Source organism: Thermobia domestica, chromosome 10, assembly GCF_964235325.1.
Source record: "Thermobia domestica chromosome 10, izTheDome1.hap1.1, whole genome shotgun sequence".
In the NCBI taxonomy this organism is placed as follows: Eukaryota; Metazoa; Arthropoda; class Insecta; order Zygentoma; family Lepismatidae; genus Thermobia; species Thermobia domestica.
In genome coordinates this window covers 221,413,667-221,437,509 of record NC_137463.1, presented here as the reverse complement: position 1 = coordinate 221,437,509, position 23,843 = coordinate 221,413,667, and the positions used below count along the sequence as shown (strand labels likewise).

The 23,843-nt window shown below is 36.3% G+C and overlaps 1 protein-coding gene across 1 annotated transcript in view; it reads right to left on the bottom strand.

Moving 5' to 3' along the window:
- cn (Kynurenine 3-monooxygenase cn) overlaps positions 1–22,336 on the bottom strand; it is a 57,769-nt gene extending 35,433 nt beyond the window's left edge. The window contains exons 1-2 of the mRNA XM_081729131.1: positions 22,226–22,336; positions 2,688–2,757 (exon numbers count right to left, since the gene is read on the bottom strand). Of these exons, the coding sequence (XP_081585257.1) occupies positions 2,688–2,757; positions 22,226–22,285 (130 nt within the window). The 5' untranslated portion in view covers positions 22,286–22,336. The remainder of the gene's footprint in view (positions 1–2,687; positions 2,758–22,225) is intronic.
- Between the last annotated feature and the right edge of the window lie 1,507 nt (positions 22,337–23,843).

Sequence of the window (23,843 nt, the reverse complement as noted above, 5' to 3'; positions counted from 1 at the left end):
TCATGTCTTTTCCGTTCAATGCCGGTACATGTAGTGCTGATACATTTCAATCAGACCTTGAGTCTGGTAGTATGCAGCATTAATGTTGACTTTTCCTTCACCTTTTGAAGACGCAGTTTGCCCTTATACCAGAAACCGACCACAGTCATGAACCCTGTTGGGAAACAGTTCTACCTGCTCACGTCGGTGTGGTGGGAGCAGGACTCTGTGCCCCACATTTCAGTATAATACGGTTCACAGTGGCATGATCTGTACGAGAATTACGCATTTGACACATTTCTACGACACGCGATGTTGGGAACTTATTGTCAGAAAGGGTCGCAATGAACTCCTCCCAGAATCTGCTCACTTTCGATGGCTTGACCACACTGCTTTATCATGTGACTGACGAGGTGCTGTTGATTGCCTCGTGGCAATCTCATGGCTATGGCTTAGGCATGCACGATATAGTTGGGCATTGACTTCGACGCAGTATGACTGAATCAACCTCTGTAATTGCAATTAGAAGATTTATTTACAATATCTAGACACTTGAGACGTCAATGTCCGTTATACGCAGCCACTGATGTTATTGCTGCCAAAATATAGCTGTCTCTTTCATTCACAGCATTAAATAGCAGACAACCCAAGGATCTTATAAAATAGAGAATCTGCCCTTACAACAAAATTTTGAGGCCATACGTCATAGTTTCGCCACTCCTACTCTGCCCACTCCGCCCAATAGGATCGCAATGTTTTGAGCCAACAATCATGGCGGAAACGAAAGTAGCCAATCAGACGATGGCAGAAACGAGAGTAGCCAATCAGACGTGCCGATGTTCGATTGTTTTTGGCTTCATCGATTTAATAGGATGAAGATACATATGGGCAGGTCCTCTATTTATAACATCTTTGAGACAACCACATTTCAAGCTGCATTCAACTATTACATGATTCAAGTCGCATTATGGTCGATAGATAGGGTACAAATATTTACAAGAATCGAGATTCAACTGTTGATTTCAACTTTTGATTAATACCTAATTAATAGAAACCTCGGAACAACTTCATTGTGGGAGAGAACTAGAGGAATGTATGTTAACCAGAATGGTTGTATATTTCTCATATGTCATTTTGCCAGTAACTTTGGAATAAGTCCACCAATCAAATTCGGTCTTCCTTGACATAGTGAGAACGGAATTCTAGATACAGTATTGAAGATTGTATTCTAATTGGTCAATTCGTTCCACTTACATGTTACGAACGACTTTAAAAATTTCGTCACTTCCGATAACAACAAAGTGCAACGGTATGCTGCTTAGATAAAGAAAACATAGGCTGATGCATGAATTCGCATTTATTTTAATGGAATACACAGTGGCGGAACTAGAAAGTAAAAACTGGGAGGGCCAGACAGAAACCAGACTATGAAAGGTATATCATGAGTTTACTATAAACTTTCAAAAATATATAACTAATAGGTTGAATTATTTTTGTTACTCAAAAAACTGGGAAGGCCTAGGCCCCCCGGCCCCAGGCTAGATCCGCCACTGGAAATACATATCTTTACCTTCCTTTGATTTATTTATGCTTTAAAGTTGCTTAATTCGAAAATTTATCAAAGAAAAAAAGTAATAAAATAAAAAATATATATTTTCCATTACAATATTTGTAGGTAAACATAAAACTCAACCATTGTAAATTTCATGTAGTACATTTCTCTGAAACTCACCAGAAACGAATTGTGCCGGAAATATAGATAGAATTACGTCATATTTGACCCATTCATTCACTATTTTACCTTTAATGTGCAGCGTGCAAAATGCTTGGGAGGAATAACTAATTAATGAATGGATAAGCCAAGTATAACCCAGTCATTACTTCCATCATTTGTTTCCGACAAGTTTTATATATATTAATATATATATATATATATATATATATATATATATATATATATATATATATATATATATATATATATATATATATATATATATATATATATATATATAAAACTTGTCGGAAACAAATGATGGAAGTAATGACTGGGTTATACTTGGCTTATCCATTCATTAATTAGTTATTCCTCCCAAACATTTTGCACGCTGCACATTAAAGGTAAAATCGTGCTTAATTAATAGTTCGAATTGTTTAACAATTAACTCATTTATTTTATTATTTATTTATATATTTTCTGAATAGGCTCCCAACCAACTAAAACTCAATACAATATTCATGTAATTACTGAAGGAATTCGTTATGTAGGAAAATGATAGCGCATGTAGCGACTCTATTAGCGTCAGGTAGGCAAACGATAGCTCATGTAGCGACATCTATTACTGTAAATGTTTATTATTATAATTTTAGCGTAACCACCTAGTGAGACGCTTGCAATTTATTGTTAGGATTCAAAGTGATTCTCACCAGGGGCGTCATTTAGGGGGCAGGGAGGAGCAATTGCCCCCCCCCCTGAATTTGAGATGTATATAGATTTTATTAATAGAATAGAAGTAAATCAGTGAAAAACACCCCCAAGCAAAATCTGAAATGACGCTACTGATTCTCAAACATTAAAATTTTAGAAGTCTTAGATGTATAGGTAGAATTATTAGTAGTAACAAATTCGCAAATACAAGCAGTCTTTGTCACAGAGAAAGAAAAATGATTCGAAAATGACTAAACCATATCAATTAGGACCTACATACCTTCTCGATATTCGTAAAGGTGAACATTATGTCCTTGCTTAGCAAAGAAACAGGCACTGAGGGAACCAACCTAAAAGAAATAAGAAAATACATATTATATCATTTGTTCAAAGGGAAAGTAAAATGTATAATCTACACTTCCTAAGTTTAGAACGGTAGTTTCTAATTCATGGCTGGTGAACTTGTGTGATTCCTTCCATACGACTTGATGATAAAGCTATCCTTTTTTTTATCTATTTTTTTCATTAATGAGTTCCATCGATCGCGTACGATATATACTGTCCTGATAATGATTAAAAAAGAAAAGATCAAATGTAGGATTAAAAGGAAGAAAAGAGGTAGGGACATATCCACAAGAAGTATATCTGTGAACGCTGCTGGCTATTTTTGCAAAATAAATTTAAAAAGACGAAGAAAAGGAAAGAATATCGATTACAAGGACAGTATATGTTGCACGCGATCTACAGAACTAATTTGATCTTGACCAAGGTTGACATAAAAATAAGAACAGTTTGACTTCCTTAGTAGAATGAGGAATATTTTCTTATAGAAACCTTTGATTCCTGAGTTACAGGCCATCAAATTAGGGGGAAAAAAGAAACGAAATCTTTAAGTTTTATGTCCCACGTTTATGCCGGCTAAACTAACGGAGACGGTGATGATGAGAAATGAACGAAATAGTGAAATGAAGGAAATGGGAGGAAACGGGAGAAACACGAGAAAAACCACGCACACGGTGTTTGTCCACCACAAAGCTCACTTGGTGCGAGCTGGGATTGAACCAAGAACCTCACGCACCAGAGGTGAACGCTCTACCACTGTGCAATCGCGGCCCCTCCATCAAATTAGAGTTTGGACAGGGTGGTCAGGTATAAATACTACTACTACTACTACTACTACTACTACTACTACTACTAATAATAATAATAATAATAATAATAATAATAATAATAATAATAATAATAATAATAATAATAATAATAATAATAATAAACGGGACATTCACAAGGTACCATAATTTGACAATTCTCCTAGGTACAGTCATTGTTATGTCGTCATTCAATCCAGTGATCATTTCACTTTTTTAACATTACGTTTTAATTTAACAGGAATCAGGATTAGGGGCATTGGTTGTCATTTGAATACTATCTTTTTATAACTAAAGAAATTAAAGACATCTACAGTCACTTGAATTCCATATGTTTTATTACTGAAGAACTTAGGGACATGGATAACTTGAACGCCTCCTTTTTTTTATGAATGAAGGAATTAGAAACATCAATAATCACTTGAATGCCATCTTTTTTATGGCTGAAAGACTTAGGGACATCGATAATCACTTGAATACCATCTTTCTTATAACTCAAGGAATTAGGGACATCGATAGTCACCTGAATAACCCTTTTTTAATGACTGAAGGAATTAGGAACATCGATAGAAACTTGAATACCATCTTTTTTATGACTGAATGAATTATTGATGTTGATAGTCACTTGAATACCATATTCTTTTATGACTGAACGAATTAGGGACATCGATAATCACTTGAATACCATCTTTTTTTTTATGATTGAAGGAAGTAGGGACATCGATTGTCACTTGAATGCCATCCTTTCTTTATGACTAAACATCTTGTAAAAGAGTTGAACTTCCCTTCCAAAAGCAAGCAAAGAAAACTGTAGAAATCGATGCAGGAAATATGTTTAAAATGTCAATTAGCGATTATGCTACGTAACTGAGGCGAAAATGGGACGCTTATTTTAGTATTTTATTTTATTTTAAGAGATATTTTGCATCTCGTTTGTCTTTTTCTCGAGATACTGGACGACTTTCTGAAAAAAAGGAATAAATTCGTTAAATACAACACCTCTGGTCACGCTCAAGTTTTCGCAAATAAATAAATAAATAAACAATAATAATGATTAATTAATTAAAATAATTGTATTATTACGTAAAACAAGAATTTTGAGGAAATACATAGTGCAAACCCTTAAACTCTAAATCTTAAACATTAAATAAAAGCAGTGTGTTCCAGAGATGGGCACCCTTACTCATTTTTGCGCTCAAGAGGGCCGCCCTCACCCTCACTCACTCTCATTTTCGTAGATGAGGGTGAGGGCGTCTGAGGGTGAGTGTGAAAGAGTCGATTGAGGGTGAGGGTGGCTGAGGGAGAGGGTGTCAACTGAGGGTGAGGGTGTCTGAGGGTGAGGGTGAGGGTGTCTGAGGATGAGGGAGTCAACTGAGGGTGAGGGTGAGAGTGAGGGAGTCAATTGAGTGAGGGTGAGTGAGGGTTAGCAAAATACCCATCTCTGGTGTGTTTTCACTAACAATATTGATAAATTCAATGAAGAACAAATATTTTGCACAATCAGAAATCTCTCGTATTGTTGTTCATTAACCATTATCATTTCTGTTAGCCTAATTTCCACTTTCTTACTCTACTTAAATGTATGAGATTTTAATCTAGATTTTAACTCTTGAACAAAAGCGGGGGCCATGGTGACTCGGTGTTAGAGTGCTTGCTTTTGGTGTGTGGCATTCCTCTCTTTTGATCCACGGTCAAGTAGCTTGTGGTTGACAACACCGTGCCCATAGATTTTCTCGGGGTACTCCTGTTTCCTCCCACATTATCATTCCACTAATTATTCCATCATAATTCACTTTCCTAAATCATCCGTCTCCCTTAGCCTAAAGGATATAATTGTGGGACATTAAATTGAAAAATTTCTTTTTAATTTTTTAACGAAAGTGCATTTTTTGGAATAGACAGTTGAGCGATTATCTCAGCCAAGTTCGTTCATGGAATGACTGCTTCAACTGCCAGAGATGAATACTTCATTCGTTACAGTAAGTTTCGTGTGATCTTATTTGCAGTCTTCTTTAGCAGAATATATTACAAGTACATAATTATGTACACTACTATAAATAGTTTGAAACTAAATAATTTTATGGATACATTAATCAGGAAATGTATCTTAGCTCAAATAAATTCTAAATGACGCGCCTCCAAAATGCATATAGTGACGCTTGGTGACAGTGCTGTAGGAATAATCATCTAAGAGTGCTTGTGTGTGTGTGTAGTATGCGTGTGGCTTAAAAATGTTCTGGAAAAAAAAATGAAGATTTTAAGAAGTGGGAAGCACTTCAAGTTCTAGATACAACAAAACTTCTTACGGTTTCCTTGAGATTGATTTTCCCCTCACTCTTTCTCTCTCTTCTAAAATTTTATTTCTTTTTTGTTTATTTGTTTTCTTAGGGCAATATACATTTCCAGTCTTTTCCCGTGTCTCACGCGTATAGTGTTACGTTAACTACAATATCTTCTCATTAGTATTAAGTTCCATCTTCCCAACAAGAATGTAGATTTACTAAAGGTGTTTTAATTTACGGATAAGGAATTTGTCTAAATATATTTTAAATATTAAGCAGAGTGTTACATACTACATTTTTACATTTTGGTTTGTTGCTTAGTTTGATAGTAATTATTTCTTGTTTCTGTGTTATAAAAGGGAAATATTCTTGTAAAGCAAGTTACCTGATAGAACAGTTGCTGGGATGGGGCAGATTCTGAGGAGAAAAGAGGCTCGAGCCTCACTAAAATTTACTTCACCCCTATTATATGAATATATTTGCTTGACATCTGACAATTAAAGACACATACCCGGTCCCCCTCCCCCCCCCAAAAAAGTTATTCAGAAATCTGATAGGTACGTAGGTTAATGGTTAGTATAGTTTGGGATGGGGTGTTGGCAAAATAAAGTTGTAAAGTGGATTGGCCGAACGTAGTTTAAGGTAAACGTTGACAACCGATAATGTGCCGGTAATTGAGTTGGTTTTCAAATGCTCGGTTAAAGCGGACAGTTACAACATAGAGCCAACGTTGGCAATTCAGTTAGTTGTCAAATGTTTGACAAAAGCGCCCAGTTACGTATAACATAGGGCCAACGTTGGGAATTAAGTTAGTTGTCAAATGCTCGGCAAAAGCGGACAGCCACAACTTAGGACAACTTGGCAATTGAGTTTGTTGTCAAATGCTCAGCAAAAGCGGACATCTACAACATGGGGCCAATGTTGGCAACTGAGTCAGTTGTCAAATGACCGGCAAAAGCGTCCAGTTATAACGTAGGACTAACGTTGGCAATTGAGTTGGTTGTCAAATGCTCGTCAAAAGCGGACAGTTACAACGTAGAGTTAACATTGACAGTTGGTTAGTCTACCATTTCTCAATGCAGGGCTTACTACCTGTATGCTGCTAGGGTTCTCGTTCTCAGATTGATTGACTGTCAAAATGTTATTGGCATTCAATGTTAACAATGAGGCTATATAGAATGAGACCCGCAGTTTTCAATACGACTGAACCACTATAGTGTATACCAAGCAGTATCACGGGAAATCACAACCAATACCATAGCAAGAATTAGGTAAAAGAAACTACACGTACAATCGTCATCAAATGTAGACATCTACCGGCACTTTAGTCACAATGACTACCTTTAAGAGAGAGACAACTGTTACTGTTTGTTCCTTACATTTGCCGACTCTCCTGCTTGAACCTTATTCACTGAAGCAGTATGATCAGCGTACGGCTTTAGTGTATGTGATCACAGATTCGATTTTCCAGTGGGAGAGCATAAAAAGTATTGAACGAATTACGGTAGTTCGGATTCCGCCTTAAAACTGTAGGTTCGCTTCTCATTTAGCCTCGATATTAAAAAACAAATGCTAAATGTTAACCAATAAACAAAAATATTTTAGAGAACGAGTCCTTAAAATGTTGAGAACAGAGAACTGTGATGCGATAATGTAATTGAGCTCTCTTAAGGTAAAGGTAAAATAGTATTTAAAAATTACTTAAACGGTCCTCATTGCCTTCTGGCCATCCTATCGTCGACAATAAATCCAGAATTCAGTCTTGCAGCAGGATCACTCGAGAAAGGATCATAAATATATATATATATATATATGGAATTCAAGTGACTGTAGATGTCCTTAATTCCTTCAGTCATAAAAAGATGGTATTCAAAAGGCAACCAATGCTCCTAATCCTGATTTCTGTTGAATATGATAAACTGTATGATATAGTATATGATAAACTGTAATACAGAAACGCCCATATAGGAAATTTCTAGTAATTAAGTTAACTTATTCTGTAATACTGTATATAAGACGGTGGAGAGAAATATGCCGCCTCTAAGCTACATGCCTCCCTAGACTCCAGCCTGTTCAGCCTAAATGATAATCCTGGCCTATTTAAGCAGTGAGTTTTGTCATTTCGCTTTGATTGGAATACAATACTAAGAGTATTAAAATTTTTCTTTCAAATATTTTCCACTAACCTTAGTCTTCCTGTTACAAGAACGATCATATCAGCCAGTTATAAACAATAGTTTAAATCATATAGACACGTAAATCTTCTAGGCACCCATTAGCACTTATCCACAGATTATTTACATATTATTTACTTATCTTAGTTTTGACTACTGTTTTGGTACACTAGACTCTCGCTAATCCGATCATTTCTTGCAAAGAGGGGCGCGGATCAGCAAAAGTCCCAGATTATTGAGAATCTCTGAGTTTGAATTTATCACATACAGTACTATTAAATATAAGGTTATATATACATTAAAACAGAAAAAATATAGAAACTTAAAGCTTGAGATTGTACGTAGATTATCACTCACTACGAAACATCTCGAATTTTCAGTTGAAGCAATTAAGATGTTCGACGGCGGCATGCATTATCACGCAACCGCTTCCAAGCAACAATAAACGGAAACCACAATAATACTGTATGTATTTTCCCGCTACTACAGTATAAACAAATACAATCGTTGATAGATTGTTGCAACGTTATGCGGCCGACGACCGAAGTGAGACAGGATTACTGAGAGGACGGACTACTGAGGGCCGGATTCAGTGCCGTGCCGTGAAAAATCAGCACCCCGGGCGAGAGTAGGCCTATACGACGGCGCCCCCTTACATATGAGTGAGGTCGACAGGCCAGCCGCGAAGCGCCCCTGTGGCTGGCGGGAGGCGTAAGAAAGTCTTCAAAAATAAACCCTGCTTTTCCTTGATTTTGAGTACTTTTATTACTTTTATCCTTCCATTTTATATACGTACGAATATATTTTCCTCGGGGCGAGAGTACACGATGGTGTCTCCGTACATATGAGTGAGATCGACATACCAGCCGAGAAGCGCTCTGTGGTTGGCGGGAGGCGTAAGAAAGTTTTCAAAAATAAACCCTGCTTTTCCTTGATTTTGAGTACTTTTATTACTTTTATCCTTCCATTTTATATATGTGCAAATGGATTTTTATAACATGAGTAAGATTATAGGACCACTTCCTAAAACAAGAAGAGGATTTAAGTACATACTAGTAATATTCCAAGTATTTTTCTTCTCTTTTTTCTTTCCTTCTTTCATATCTTTTCCTCCCGAATTATGCGCCCCCTTACTTCTTGCTGCGCTCGCTCCCCTCACGGCACGACTCTGCCGAATTGGTGAGAGCAATGGTCGAAGTGAGACGGTATGCGGTGGTTTTTCATATCGCCTCTGGTTTTTCAATGATGAAGGCATACCGTCTCTGGTTTTCCAATGATTAAAACATACCGTTACTGGAAAGTAGGTGTTAAAAATACCTTTAATAAATCTATTTTATACACAGTAACTAACGAATATTTTTTCACGTGAAAGGTATTTTTATGTAGAAATAATTTCTAAGTTGACAACACCGATACTTTTCTTACCTTTTTCCTACCTTTTATTTTTAAAATGAGGTGTCTGCAAAGAAGTCTACCAGTTTATATTTTGATTTGCCATATTGAATTGTTTCTTTGTTATGTATGTTTGTATGTCTGTGACTTCTTGCCTTAATGTATATAAATGCCTTGTTTTGAGCATTTGCGGGTTTAGGAGTTGTCTCTGTGGGAGCGAACCTTCCGGGTGTTTGGAATACCCCATAGTCGAGTGGGGGACCGGGAGCTTCCCGCAGAAAATTATTAATATTCTCATTCGGGTTTTGAGCATTTTCGTGTATAATACAACATAAGGAGATTTTTCAGAAAGTTGGAGGGGATCAAAGTCTCTCTATGCCCCACTTCCTTCACGCGTTACTACAGAGAAGCTCTCCAATGGTTTTCAGTCATTATGTAGATAGAAATGCAATCTTTTAGGAAATATACCCTCATTGCATTTCAGCATTTAGGTAACCGGTATGTTAAGTCAAAATCGTTATGAAACATACCGCCTCTGTTTTGTTTTCTCTTCTTTTTTTCCACTTCGAACACTGGGTGAGAGTCTAGTGTACTTAGTCATTTAGATTTTTCAGCTGTCACTAACAAGTAAGCATGAAAGAGGTTCACCATGATCGACTGTCAAAAATCTACTATAATTTACAGAATCAGAAATATCAAATTAATTGAACAAAATGAAGAAGTAGTTACTTTCGAGCTACTCAAAACCAACTACTTTCGTCAATTTAATAGTAGGCTAATTAACTTCATAAGCAGAACTTCAAGTCCTTGAAGAGTTTCCAGTAGTCTATTCCTTTTTACATAAATATTAAAATACTAAAGACGCAATAGCAAAACAGAATTCTTCAATACCTGGTGCATTTTCTTTCTTTCTTTCTTAGATTTTAAATTCGTTAAAAACAAAATTCAAGCCGCTTTCATGTCTTTAGTAAAAGAAAAAAGAAAATCAAATGAAAATCAGTTCAAACGTTAATGATGTTGATGCCGTGAGTGACTTCTTTTGGTGATACCAGAAATTTATTTAACGATACGATTTATTTTATTCTCTAGTAGACATTTTTATTTTTTTTGTAGAAAAAAAGAAGAAAGCAAAAATGATTAAATGATACAAGAGCATGATGAAGTTTGTTCTTTTCCACACATATTCAATTAAGACAAGGTCGCCATGTTACACAATAGCCTTGAAATGGAGAGATTAGGTATTATTCCATGCTAGTTGTTAAGTCACTGACTTTATTTACGCGTGGGGGGGGCACGGTGGCTCAGTGGTAGAGCGTTCACCTCTGGTGCTTGGGGTCCCGGGTTCGATCCCAGCCCCCGCCAAGTGAACCTTGTGGTGGACAAACATCGTGCTCGTGGGTTTTCTCGGGGTACTCCCGTTTCCTCCCACTTTCTTCATTCCACCATTTTCACTCATCTCTCATTATCACCGTCTCCTTTAGCCTAACCGGCATAACCGTGGGACGTAAAACTCAAAGATTTCATTTTTATTTACGCGTGCTACATGCTTCATCTTCCAGGAGGCTAATCCTTTATAAATTAACATACTTCCACGAGTTAAATACGGAGAAACTTTTATTTTAAATTTTTAATGAGTTCCCTACTTTTTTGACTAACATCAGACTTTAATGCATACCCATGACATAGCGATACATTTACTTGATTTACCTACCAATTATCAACCCTATTAACACCAAAGTATTTTGGCTTTCATTAAACTAATGGGTGTGGCCCTCAGAGCGTCCCCCCACACACCTTGGTGTTCCTAGGGTTAATAATAACATTATAGTGGTCGGTGACGGAGTAGGTCAGTGGGTCGTGAGTCAAGTAGGTCAAGATTTGTGACTGGGTTAGTGGGTTGTGTGTCAACATTACGTGTCCAACTGCGACCTACGCGACCCACCATGACCCACTCTGCTCAGTGCATTGTAGACAGCATCTTCTGAACACTGGTGAATTTGTCTACGTTTTACTTGCAAGGCCTCCAAGTTTTCATTTGTTTCTATTTATTACCTGAGATGAGTATATCTAACTGGGATGTACTTGAACGTGAACCCACAAAGTAGAGGTGATGTATAATATTTCCTGAAAGCTTGGGTCAAGGTAAGATCAAAACTGGTTACCAAAATTGGGGAGATCTCATGCATTCCGCTTGGGGACAGCACTTTACTCACTTTTATTAAAATCTTTAAGCGTGCCTACAAAGTCTGTTGCAACCCCTTAGATATATGAAACGATGAGACAGATATGAAAACAGAAAAACATGTCTTTCATCATTTCAAACGTACTACGTGTCAAAGAAAAATAAATTGTCCCACGGTCCCCCGCAGGGACCCAGACGGACCAACTCAAAATTTTTAAATGGAAAGGGGAATCAACTTGCCTATCATATGAAAGTTGGTGTTGAATGAAAGAAGATAAATCAAGTCTCGACTCTTGATGATAAGCCTGTGCAAAAAGGCGGTGGGTCAAAATGTCAGAACAAGCGTGTTGAAACATTCTAGTTTCTTTTCTTTTTAACACCTGTCTCACCATTTCAGATTTAAAAGGAGTGGGCATAGACTCTTCAATGACACTTATGTTGATATTTTGACCCACCGCCATCTTGCACAGGCTTATTATCAAGAGTCGAGACTTGTTTCATCATTCACTTCACATCAGCTTTCATACGATTACTCAACTTGAATCCCTTTTCCATTTCAACATTTTGAGTTGGACCCCGTCTGGGACCCTGCGAAGGAACCTGGAACATTTTATTTTATTTTATTTTATTTTGAATCATTATACTTTTGAAATAATATCAGTATTTTTGTTTATATACCTATCCCACCGTTTCAGATTCATACAAGTAGCCACAGACTTTGCAATGAAGATTGTGTTAAGATTTTCACTCATCGCTGTTTTGCACAGGCTTATCATCAAGAGTCGAGACTTGATTTTTCTTCTTTCATTTAACACCAACTTTTATACGATATGCAAGTTGATTCCCCTTTCCATTTAAAAGTTTGAGTTGGACTCCGACTGGGACGCTGCGGGGGACCCTGGGACAATTTATTTTACTTTGACACGTTGTACGTTTGAAATGATGAAAGATATATTTTTCTGTTTTCATATCTGTCTCACCGTTTCAGATTTCTAGGGGTTGTAACGGACTTTGTAGACACGCTTAAAGATTTTAATAAAAATGAGTAAAGTGCTGCCTCCAAGCGGAGTGCATGAGACGTTCCGAATTTTGGTAACCGATTTTGATCTTACTTTACCCAAGCTTTCAAGAAATATATACATCACCTCCACTTTGTGGGTTCAGGTTCAAGTGCATCCCGTGTAAGTGGAAAAAAGAACTTCAAGCACTTTTGGATAGATGTTTGTAAGTGTAATAAAAATAGCAATCGGACTTAATACTTGGCATTCGAGACACAAACTATGTGTTTCTAGAGGAGTTGACAATTGGAATAAACATATTTCTGAATCATCTGTAATATATTAATTATTATATTAAAAAATTGAATGTAACTATATGTGCTTAGTCATCACGGCCAAATAGCAAAGCCAAATGAAATGACTTTTGGTATATAGTTAGACCCCATTCCCACTGAGATGTTATCACATCCCTTTCAATACAATACATATCCTGAGGGGTGAGTGGGGGTTCGAAATTTTGCGAAAAATTAAGTATCTCAAGTGCCGTTTAACTTAGGGAGTATAACTCTTAACTCTTTATTAAAAATAAACAAACGTGTCCTAGCACATTTTAAAATTCTCGTTAAATTGGGTGGCTGTTTCTACATATGGGAAATTGGTAGTGCGTTGGTATGTAAAAATAATCGAAAACGATCTTTATTACGTAGTTCAGAAATAAATTGAGAAACAATTATTAATTGAGAAATAAAAACTACAATGTTTCGCATTTTATATTAATGTGCTTTCTGTTATAATAATTGTTGAAGCTTGTGTTTGTTGTATGAAATGCTCAGAGCACAAGGCAATCAAACGATAAAATTGTGCGAAAAATAGACATAAAATTTGTACTGTAAGCTTAATTACATGGAAATTTTAAGTTTGTATAATATGCTTAATTATATGAAAAATTTTACACTTTTTTTTTTTTTTTTTTTTTACGTTAGCCTACTTTACCTTGATTTGAGACTTTCAAATTTCATTCTATTTTTCAATGAAAAGTATCAGTAATTCAACAAGGAAATAATTACATATGATAACTAAATTGAAATACTTCGTGTGACAAACACTTTACCATTTTATGTCGTAAAGATTAGGTCCATCGGTATTGTGACAGAGCGGTGCTTGAACAATTGACCGTAGAAATTCAAACTCCGATTAATAAAAATTTCACAGTCTTGTTTTATTACAGGTGTAAACTCTTTAGTCCAGGGTTGCAAATAACCACTCACTCACTCGCCCGGTGCGAGCGGTTGACCCGCGCTGGCGAGTTTTTAATATCATTATTAAAATACCGAAGGTAAGTAAATGTTTTCTATTGTGGGATGTGGGCTTTTTTTCTTGGGCTACTAAAATTTTGTTGATTATTGGCATTACTGCTTTAGTCAGCAGAGAAGATAGCGTGGATCATGGGTCAGAACTGGTCTAATTGCACAAAATGTGTGCAATTTTGACCTGTTTGTGCATTTTGTGTGTAATGCCAATTTGTGTGCACTTTGTGTGTAATTTGGCACAATTAAAAATTTTGATCATTGATGATTTTTTACAAAGTTCCTTTCATTCAAATATTCATTATTTCCACAATTTTTTTTCTCTGAAAATTGCCTTCTAAAACTACGAGCTCCAACGCCTGACTCCAGGCCAGCGCAATAAAACCACAGAGAAAATAACAAGTTATTTGTTATTATTGTTAATCTCTTGTTATTTTCTCTACAGTATGATAAAACCTATCTTGCTTCCTTGGTACCTCACTTCTTGTTTTTCAGAGGCGGGTGTCATGACATCCCCAAGCAAAGACGCTTTGTTCAAGCAAGCAATGTGAATGAATGTTGACCCTCGATGTTGGCCAAAACATGAGGCGGAGGTGGTAAAAAGTTTTGTCTTCTCACCACTTGTGAAGAAAATACCATTTTGCAAACAGATGAACGACAGAGTGGCCAATGTCCAATTAAAAACATTAAGTACGTTCGTTGAAAGCAATGATGCAGCCTTTCCAAGATTTATGTGGGTGCATATCAATGGTGGGTCATATTAGCCTATATGGTTTCAGCGAAGTATCGATGTTTGATTGATTTACTTTTAGTTAAAATATTTTATGAACATTGTCATAAAAGCCTGTGCTGTGAGAAAGTAAAATATATCGGTACTATAAGGATAAATCGGGGCTGCACTAGCTCAGTCGGTAACACGACTGATTTAAACGCAAGAGAAACTGGTTCAAGCTAAAAATCTTGTGGGTGCGCCACACCCATAAGATTATTTATGTGGGTGCCGGAATCCTGGAGCACCCACGTAGTCGGCGCGCATGGTTGAAAATAAAATGAAAGTGACTATGGGCGGGAAGGTGACGGTTTTACAATAATAATAATAATAATGATAATAATAATAATAATAATAATAATAATAATAATAATAATAATAATAATAATAATAATAATAATAATAATAATAATAATAATAATAAATCAAACGCTGAATCCTTGAACAATGGCTGGTCAATGTATACTCATGTTCAAAATGATTGTCGCATATCTATAACGGTCGTGTTGTGCGAATATAATTGGCTAATAAACTCGCAAGGTACTTCTAGTACTGTTACTATGTGTATAATCGAGAAATGTATATTTGTGCTAAATTTCATAGAAAAAAATTATAAATACGAAATTAGAATGAGTACATCAAAATGTTGCTAAATGGACAAGAAGAAAACTTTTTTCGTTATATTGCTCTTATTTACAGATCTTTTGACATGAATTTACCACATACATGTCTCTGCCGACTATACACGTAGTAAGAGTGTTAAATGTACCCTGCGATATCATTATCCAAATATATTCGCTCAACAAGCCTGTTATAGATATGCGACAATCATTTTGGACATGAGCGTACGTATAGGTATGTACGTCATTAGACATAATATACATATAGATAGGTAGTTATGTATTGTGTGATGCTGTGTGCACTGTCTTACAGCTTGTGTGTAAAATTGTGCAATTTGGACGGAAGGTGTGTGTGTAATTTTGCTTGCCGTGTCTGGCAACACTGGAACTGATGACAATAAGTTTAGGTGCGTGGTGGCTCAGAGTGGGTTATGGTGGGTGGTGAATCGGATTGGATCAGAGTGGTCATGGTGCATCGGAGTGGTTCATGGTGGGTCGTGGGTTTGGTCAGAGTGGGTTACGGTGGGTCCTGGGCCACGATGGGTGGTGGGTCAACTTTTCATTGACCTACGCCATCTCTGATAGTAATGTAAGAGCATAAATTTGTATGATGTAATCACTCTATATAGTACTGAGCATTTTTGCTGCCGCTGAAGGCATTGACTAGTACAGCGGGGGACACTTCTAAATGGTACACCTTAGCCGTAAATCTCCATATGGCTGTACCATTTAGAAGTGTCCCCCGCTGTACAATTGTCTTAAAATTAATTTTAAATAATTATTAAATGCTTAGTGATTTCCAAATTCTAAAATTTAGTGGCATGCCCTATAGGACTGCTGGTCATACCAGTATGTCGTACAGACCGGTTGGGAACCAGTGCGGCAGACTAATGTTCGTTATTTTTTTTTTAAATTAAAAACATGAAAGACAATTATAGGATAAAAGTAACGTCCATTTACACAGCCCTCACACCTCTACCGAATTTCACCAAAATAGTCTTAAATCGTTTGTGCACGTTTGTGTACAAAAGAAATTTTAAGATATTTAAAAATTAATTTGGAGGGCTGTATAAATGACAATCCAGCATCTCGACAATTGCTTCTATCATTAATGCATTTTTCATGCACAACAAGAAATGTAAGATATTGGCGTATTTAGTTTGGGCACCAGCTTCTCACCAACCCCGATTCAAGCCAAAATTGTCTCAATCGTTAGTGCATCATTTGTGGACGTTTATGCATGCAAAATTTTTGTTTCTGCACAACAAGAAACTGTACAACTAGATAGAAGAGATATCTTCTATCTAGTTGAGGCGCCAGCCCCCCACCAACACCGATTACGGCTAAAATGTTTTCAATCGTTAGTGCATCGCTTGTGCGTGTTTGTGCAATAAAAATCTAGTTTGTCTACAAAAGGAAGTGTGAGACTTTGGCGTATCTCTGTTTGGACACCATCTTCCGACAAGCGCCGATGGGTTTCGGTAAGGTTTTCGGCTCTTGAGTCTAGCTTAGAAAGAGTGGGACGATTGGAGACAAACTTCCAATGTCCATACCATTTGGCCTACAATTATAAGCTTTAAAAAATAAATTTATCTGTTTACAGGTGGGACAGGGGCCATACTTCCTAAAGTCTATCCTTAAGTCTGTCCTAAAGTCTGTCCTTAAGTCTGTCATAATGAAACAAAACTTGCAGAATTTATCTCCATGAAGCTCTGAAAAATAACATAACTTTTCAACTTTTGTTTTCCTATTTGGCGAGAGTCCATGTAATGTCATGAGTCGGTTCTTTGTTCTAGCATAGGACTAGTACATTTGGAATCAAAGTTGTAAATTCAATAGATCTTTAGGCTCCAACTTAAAACAAACTAATAATAATAATAATAACATACTTATGTATTTACATATACATGGCGAGAGGGGGCATACCCTACAAAAGTTGTCCAAATTGGACAAAATTTGCAGAATTTATTCCCCTTGACGCTCTGAAGTGAAGAATAAAATATTTTAAAAATTTATTCTTAAAATAATCTTAAAATTTTCATCTTCAAAAATTACGTAAAGATATATAATTATATTGCGGTATAGCGTCTTAAACTACCGGGGTGGTGGGTTTTCTGAAGTTTCGAAGCATTTCATCCCTCAAAAGGGGATCGCCATACTTGTATATGGTATATTATTTCTCTATGTTCACTGTATTTTTTCATTTATGTTTTTGTGAACATTTTATAATACAACTACTCGTACATTGGAGATCCAATGTAGTTAATTTATAAAATGCATGGATTATTCTTCTAAACAAGTAAATAATTTCTTTCTTTCCCTATTTCGCAAAAGCAGGAGAAGCGCTCATGTAATGCCATGATTGCTCCAATCGGACAAATTTTATGGTTTATACCCCTCTGCCCTCTTGTATGTATAAATAGATAAGTTTATTATTATTTAATTGTAGAACGAAGAGCTATGGATCCTGCAAGTTGATTCCAGTCATCCTACTCAATCTATGCTAGACTCAAGAGCCGAACCATGGAATTACATGGGGAACATAGTATTTCTGCTTCCGCCAAATAGGAAAAGAAAAGTTAAACATGTTATTTTTTCAGAGCTTCATGAAGAATAAATTCTGCACGTTTTATTTCATTATGACAAATTTTATGGAGTAATGTCCCCTGTCCCCCATTCTATATATAAATAGATACGTTTATTTCTTTTGTTTTTAATCGTAGACCAGAGAGCTATGGATACTGCAAGTTTGGCTTCAGTCGTTCCAGTCTTTCTAGGCTAGACCAAGAGTCGAAAACCAAACGAAAACCATTTTAGCGCCAATCACTAGATTTGGGGAGGTTGGTGCCCAAATAAGAAATACACCAAAATTTCACACTCTCTTTCGTACACAAACAAAAGTTTTCAGCGCACAAACGATACATTAACTATTGAGACGATTTTGGCGTCAATCAACGTTGGTGGGGGGCTGGCGCCTAAATTAGATATGCTAACATGTAATACTTCCTGTTGTGATGCACAAACGAAAATTTTGTTATTCGAATGTGCACAAACGATCCACTAACGATTGAAACCATTTATTCTTCACTGGTTTTAACTTGCAGTGGGAATCATCGAGAAGCCTCAAAGGAAATATGCGCCATATTGCTTCAAAATTATACGAAAATTATCTTGCAAAACATTATGCAATGACGAAGAGGGGAGGTAATTCATCCTTTAATTTTTCAGTCTTCAAAACAAGGAAGTTTTTTTTTTTTTTTAGCTCAAATAAATGGACGCCATATTAATCATCATTAGGACAATTTTGGTGAAATTTATAGAGAAAATTATTTTCTATATTATTTAAGCAAGGTAGCTTTGAAATTTGAGGATACTTACCGCCTTGTAGCCGCTTAACTATAACCGATTTTTACAGGACGCAATATAAGCTTGTAAGAGTGTAAGTTGCAATTACATAGCTTTAAAAATGATAATTTGTCGAAATATAAATAGTCCTTGCAGCTATAATTAATCTTAAACCGTGATTTATTAAAATGCTGCATCATGTAGGTTGTGAATATATATTTACTTGCTTTTAATTAATTCTAACACCGAAATTGGCTCTTCAAATGGTACACGCCTTTTGTTGGGAGTATGCAACATTTTTAACACCGGAAACAAAAGGACGACAAATGATTAAGAGTTTGCTTTATGATTTCACAGTTTCACAGTGCTGATGGTTAATAAATTTAGTACAGAAATTCTCTCTTTAGTCCACAAATTACCTAGTAACCATTTTCGGAGAAATATGATTAGGCAAGGCGGGAATTCTTATCTCCTCTAAAATGGCTGCAATACTAATCTTAAGAGAAATAAGTGGCTGACAAGCCGTTAAGCTAGATGGATTAAGCGAGTTGAAAGGACACCCAAAATAATATATCTAATGTGAGCAACATGTTTAGAAAGTGAGTCACTTCTTTGCAGTGGAGATTTTTAGATTTTCGTAAGGGGGTTCATTACACCAGGAGGGAAAATAGTAGTGAGAAGGTACTTATTACGGGAATTGAGTACAAAGCCGAAGACCTACTTGATAGGAATTTCGTAGCTGGGGGCAGGCCCGCAACCAGAGGGGAGACTAGGGGGCCAGACCTCCTAAACCTTTCGTGGTCCCTCCAGACCACGAATACAAACACAATTTAGCTATTTGTAAGAGAATTTTTAATGACTTGGCCCCCTAACATATTCATACCCCCAAACCTCTGTGGCTCTTTGCGGACCTGGATCGGGGGGATTTTTTTCCTAGGTCATCCTAGACCATCCTAGATCACTACTTCTAAGAACTTTACAGACTATAAGTGGTCTACAAACACTCTTAGAAAAACTACACTAACATTTAAGTTGAAACGTCTTTGGTCACTTTTGTGAAGTAAGTACTCTTATTACATCTGCTAACCTTGTGGAATGTTTTGTATTATTTTCTATTTTCAAAAAAGAAAAGCAGCATTAGTTAAAAAGAATATGTCTATCATAAAACTGAATAGAAATGATTTTCGTTTCATGTTTGTAGCTTAGTGTCTGACAGTAAATTGAAGTTTATCTGCCATTATGAATTAAACAATCTGTTGATCTATCCAAATTAGCTTCTTCTACTTCTGCTTTCTTTTCTTTTCTTTCTTTTTTTTAAATTTTATATCGCTTACATGATTATCTCCAAAGGGAAACATTTCGCACACGTGTAGTTTCGATAACCTTGAGATTTCTTGATTCACATCGTCATGCAAATGTTATTTTCCTCTTCCGAACTGTGTTTTCAGCAATTTGTTACTCGATAGACCAGTTTCTCTCTCTCTCTCTCTCTCTCTCTCTCCACACACTCGCACACACACACATATATATATATATATATATATATATATATATATATATATATATATATATATATATATATATATAAATTGATTGTACATGAAAATAGGAAAAAACAGCCATAACGTTTTACAATATCTGGACTTGAATCTTTCACTCTCTGATAGAAGCTTCGGATAGAGATCTTAAAAATTAGATAGTTTCAAATTACCCCACAAGTGAACCTGATTCCGTTATGCACTGAACACGAAATATCTTCCCTTCAACCAATTAGCTCAAACACATTTCGTATTTTTTTTTTTTTTTTTTACTAGCGATAAAGAATTATCTATAATTTCTCCAATAATATAAGCTATAAGCTATTAGTGAAAAAAAAGTCAGAAGATTAGACCAACTCGTATGTTAATCGATATTTCACATCAAGCGGAACAAAATGATATGAGATTTACAACCGTGTAAATCATACGGTTGTGGTATGAGTGAGCATGCGCAGTTTTAGGATAAACCGAGAAAATGCGAGTTGTTTTGTGAACCTTAAAATTGATTAAATTGAGTTTACATCATTGACTCGACTGGGACATTATTTATTAAAGATCATGCCCTACACAAGTATGACATGTAATCGCAATTTAATTTGTCTTAGTTCCGGTAGAGAGACAACTCCAAGCGCGGGAATTCCCAGAAAGTAAATACAGGAAAAACATATTTTTGGGTTTTAATTTTTCTAGTAGTACACTGCTTTCGAAATGTGAGTATGAAGAACAATGGAGAAAATTAGCTGGATTGAGCGGAAAACGAATAAGACGGTATTACAGAAATGGTGAGGGGAAAAAGAACAATTTTAAGTATTATTAAGAAGACGAGAAACTGGTTGGAACATTACCTAAAATGTTTTGTGTGGAGTATTATTCTCTATGGGTCAGGAACATGTACATTACACAAAAATGATGAAAAATAGCTGGAAGCTTTCGAAATTTAGGTGTAGAGAAGAATGCAGAGGATTGACTGGGTCGAGCAGAAAACGGATGAGAGGATCTTAGAAATCGTGGGGGAGAATTTAGATATTATTAAGAAGAGGAAAAGATATTGGTTGGGTGATGGGCTAAGAAGGAACTGTATCATGAAGGAGGTGCTAGAGGGTATGGTGGCAGGAAAGAGAGGGAGGGGTGAAGAATACTACAATTAATGGACGATATCAAAGCACAAAAATTGTACGTGAAGACAAAGAGGTTAGCGGAAGACCGTAGAGCATTTAAGTTTCTTAAGGGGCCGCGGTGGCTCAGTGGTAGAGCGTTCACTTCTGGTGCTTGGTGTCCCGGGTTCGATCCCAGCCCCCGTCAAGTGAACTTTGTGATGGACCAACACCGTGTGCGTGGGTTTTCTCGGGGTTCTCCCGTTTCCTCCCACTTTCTTCATTGCACCATTTCATTCATTACTCATCATCACCGTCTCTTTTAACCTAACCGGCATAACCGTAGAACGTAAAACTCAAAGATTTCATTTGATTTTCATGTAAGTTTCTCACTTGCAGCAAGTGACCTACCAGTAATGACAGTATATTTATGATGATGATGATGATGTTTCTGTGTTCCTGTCCCTGTCAAATGTTATAGTAATGAGAAATGCCCATTTTTTAATGCCCAGCATATCTCTGGTGCCAGAGGTCCCTGCTTCAATCCCAGCCTAAATGAGTTTGTGGAGGTACAATATTGTGTCTGTGTGTTTCCGCGGGGTTTTCTTTTGCATTTTCATTCTACCAATTCCTTCACAGTTACTTTCGTTAATCACTCATCTTGTTATCCTAAGTGGCATAATCGTATTTAAGCTCATTTCATTTTGTTACGTTGAATACCAATTTAACAGTGGTTGAATGGCGGTGTACTTGACAAGGATACATTGTAATTTTACTTTAAAATTGGTGTGTTTGTTCTGTGTTACAGGGAAAAGCCATATAAACTCTGGTAGGCTAAACTGGAATAAATCCTGCCAGATGCACTTTCTTTTCTTTCCTGGCATTTTCAACACTTAAACTTCATCGTCAGTGGTTCATGAACGTTAACTTTGACAAAAATAATAAGCGAAAGAGAAAGAACCAACTTACCAATCCTCCACCAATTACTGCAACTTTCAAAGGTTTCGAAGAAGCCGCTCCGTTCTCCATAACGCAGGGAAGGCAATGATTCTAAAAACACTGCTTTCCTTGCATCCAAAGGTCACGCACACATCTTTTCCAGCAGCGTTTTAAAAACCCAAGCGCATGCGCACCACAGGTGAAAAATAAAATTAATTCCTTTTTTCCCTTCTCTCTTTTTGATAAGGAAAAGATTCTCGTGATGGTTCTGTGTGTTTTTTTTAATGTTTTATCACATGAATATCACTCCAAAGTTTTTGTGATTTTCCAAATGTTGGAAGATGTAAAAATAGTTACAGTATTTCAACCTGTTCTGTTGCTTAACATTATTTATAAAATATTGCTAAGCCAGTATCTCGTAATGGAACTTTTATTTATTTTTACAACGTTCAAGTCCTCTTTCGGGAAACATAGGTTATCTACTCTAAATATACAGGAAAGACAGGGCCGGAACTTTGTGAATAATACCCTAGTAGCAAGAAAGCTTTCGGCCAGTTGGCGCGTGCTTGGCTTTTGGCTTTCTACGCTTAAACTTGAAAAGCATGCTTTCATACAATCTGCCTTTTGTTGTACTTGCAAGCGATGCTTTAGACCCTTCGCAGAGCGTCACAGCATCACTGGCCGTTCATTGGCTATTGACTTGACTTGACTTGTAAAACACTTGCGTCAATCTTGAATGAAACACTGAACGCAAGGTTGTCCCCATGTAACTTCGTTACAGGAATCCAGCTTGAGGTATGCTTACACATTTTCCAATTAAACTGGAAGCAAGCTTGGCTGACTTGCAATTCAAGCTTACAGCAAGCGATTTGCAAGTTGTCTCTGCTACTAGGGTAATGATAACACTATTCAAAATTATTAGTATTATTAGAAAGGATTTGTATTAGGAATTAGATTTCTGGGCTTTCGGCATGTAAGGCCATGTTAGCCCGTTACACATATGAGGGATGACGTCCGTCCAGGACCGGACCTAGACAATTTGCCGCTCCCCTTTCTACAGAAGGAACAAATCTTAAAAACCACGATTTTAAATATTCTACCCCACCATGAACTATAAAGACGGAAGTGCACTCGCACTCAGAAAGGCCTAAACACTACAAATACAATCTCATTGCGTCTGTTTCTTTTCTTTAAATAATAATCTAATAATAATAATAATGAAAGATAAAGCAAACACATCTGCAGAGGAAACATGGTACTCCTTTTTATAGAATTCAATATCAAACTTTAATGTCAATATATCCGTTTGCAATTCCAGTGCAACTAGCTCTTTTATCTTTATTTCTTGATTTTCCTTCTACATTTGTTAAAAAATCTTGTTTCCATTTTTAATGATAAAAAACTGGTTTGTGACAAAGGTAAGACTAGTTTTCATATCAAGACTGATTTATTTATTTATTTATTTATTTTGCACCTATTTCAGGACATAAGCCCCAATTACAATAGGCCTACAAACAGTAAAGTATGAACATTTCATAAATAGAACAAAGATACGTAGATTCAAACATAGTAAGTAAATAAAAGTTACAATTAGGAAAAAGAAAAAGAAAGAATTACATACTTTCTTTCCAAATAATCTCCATTAACA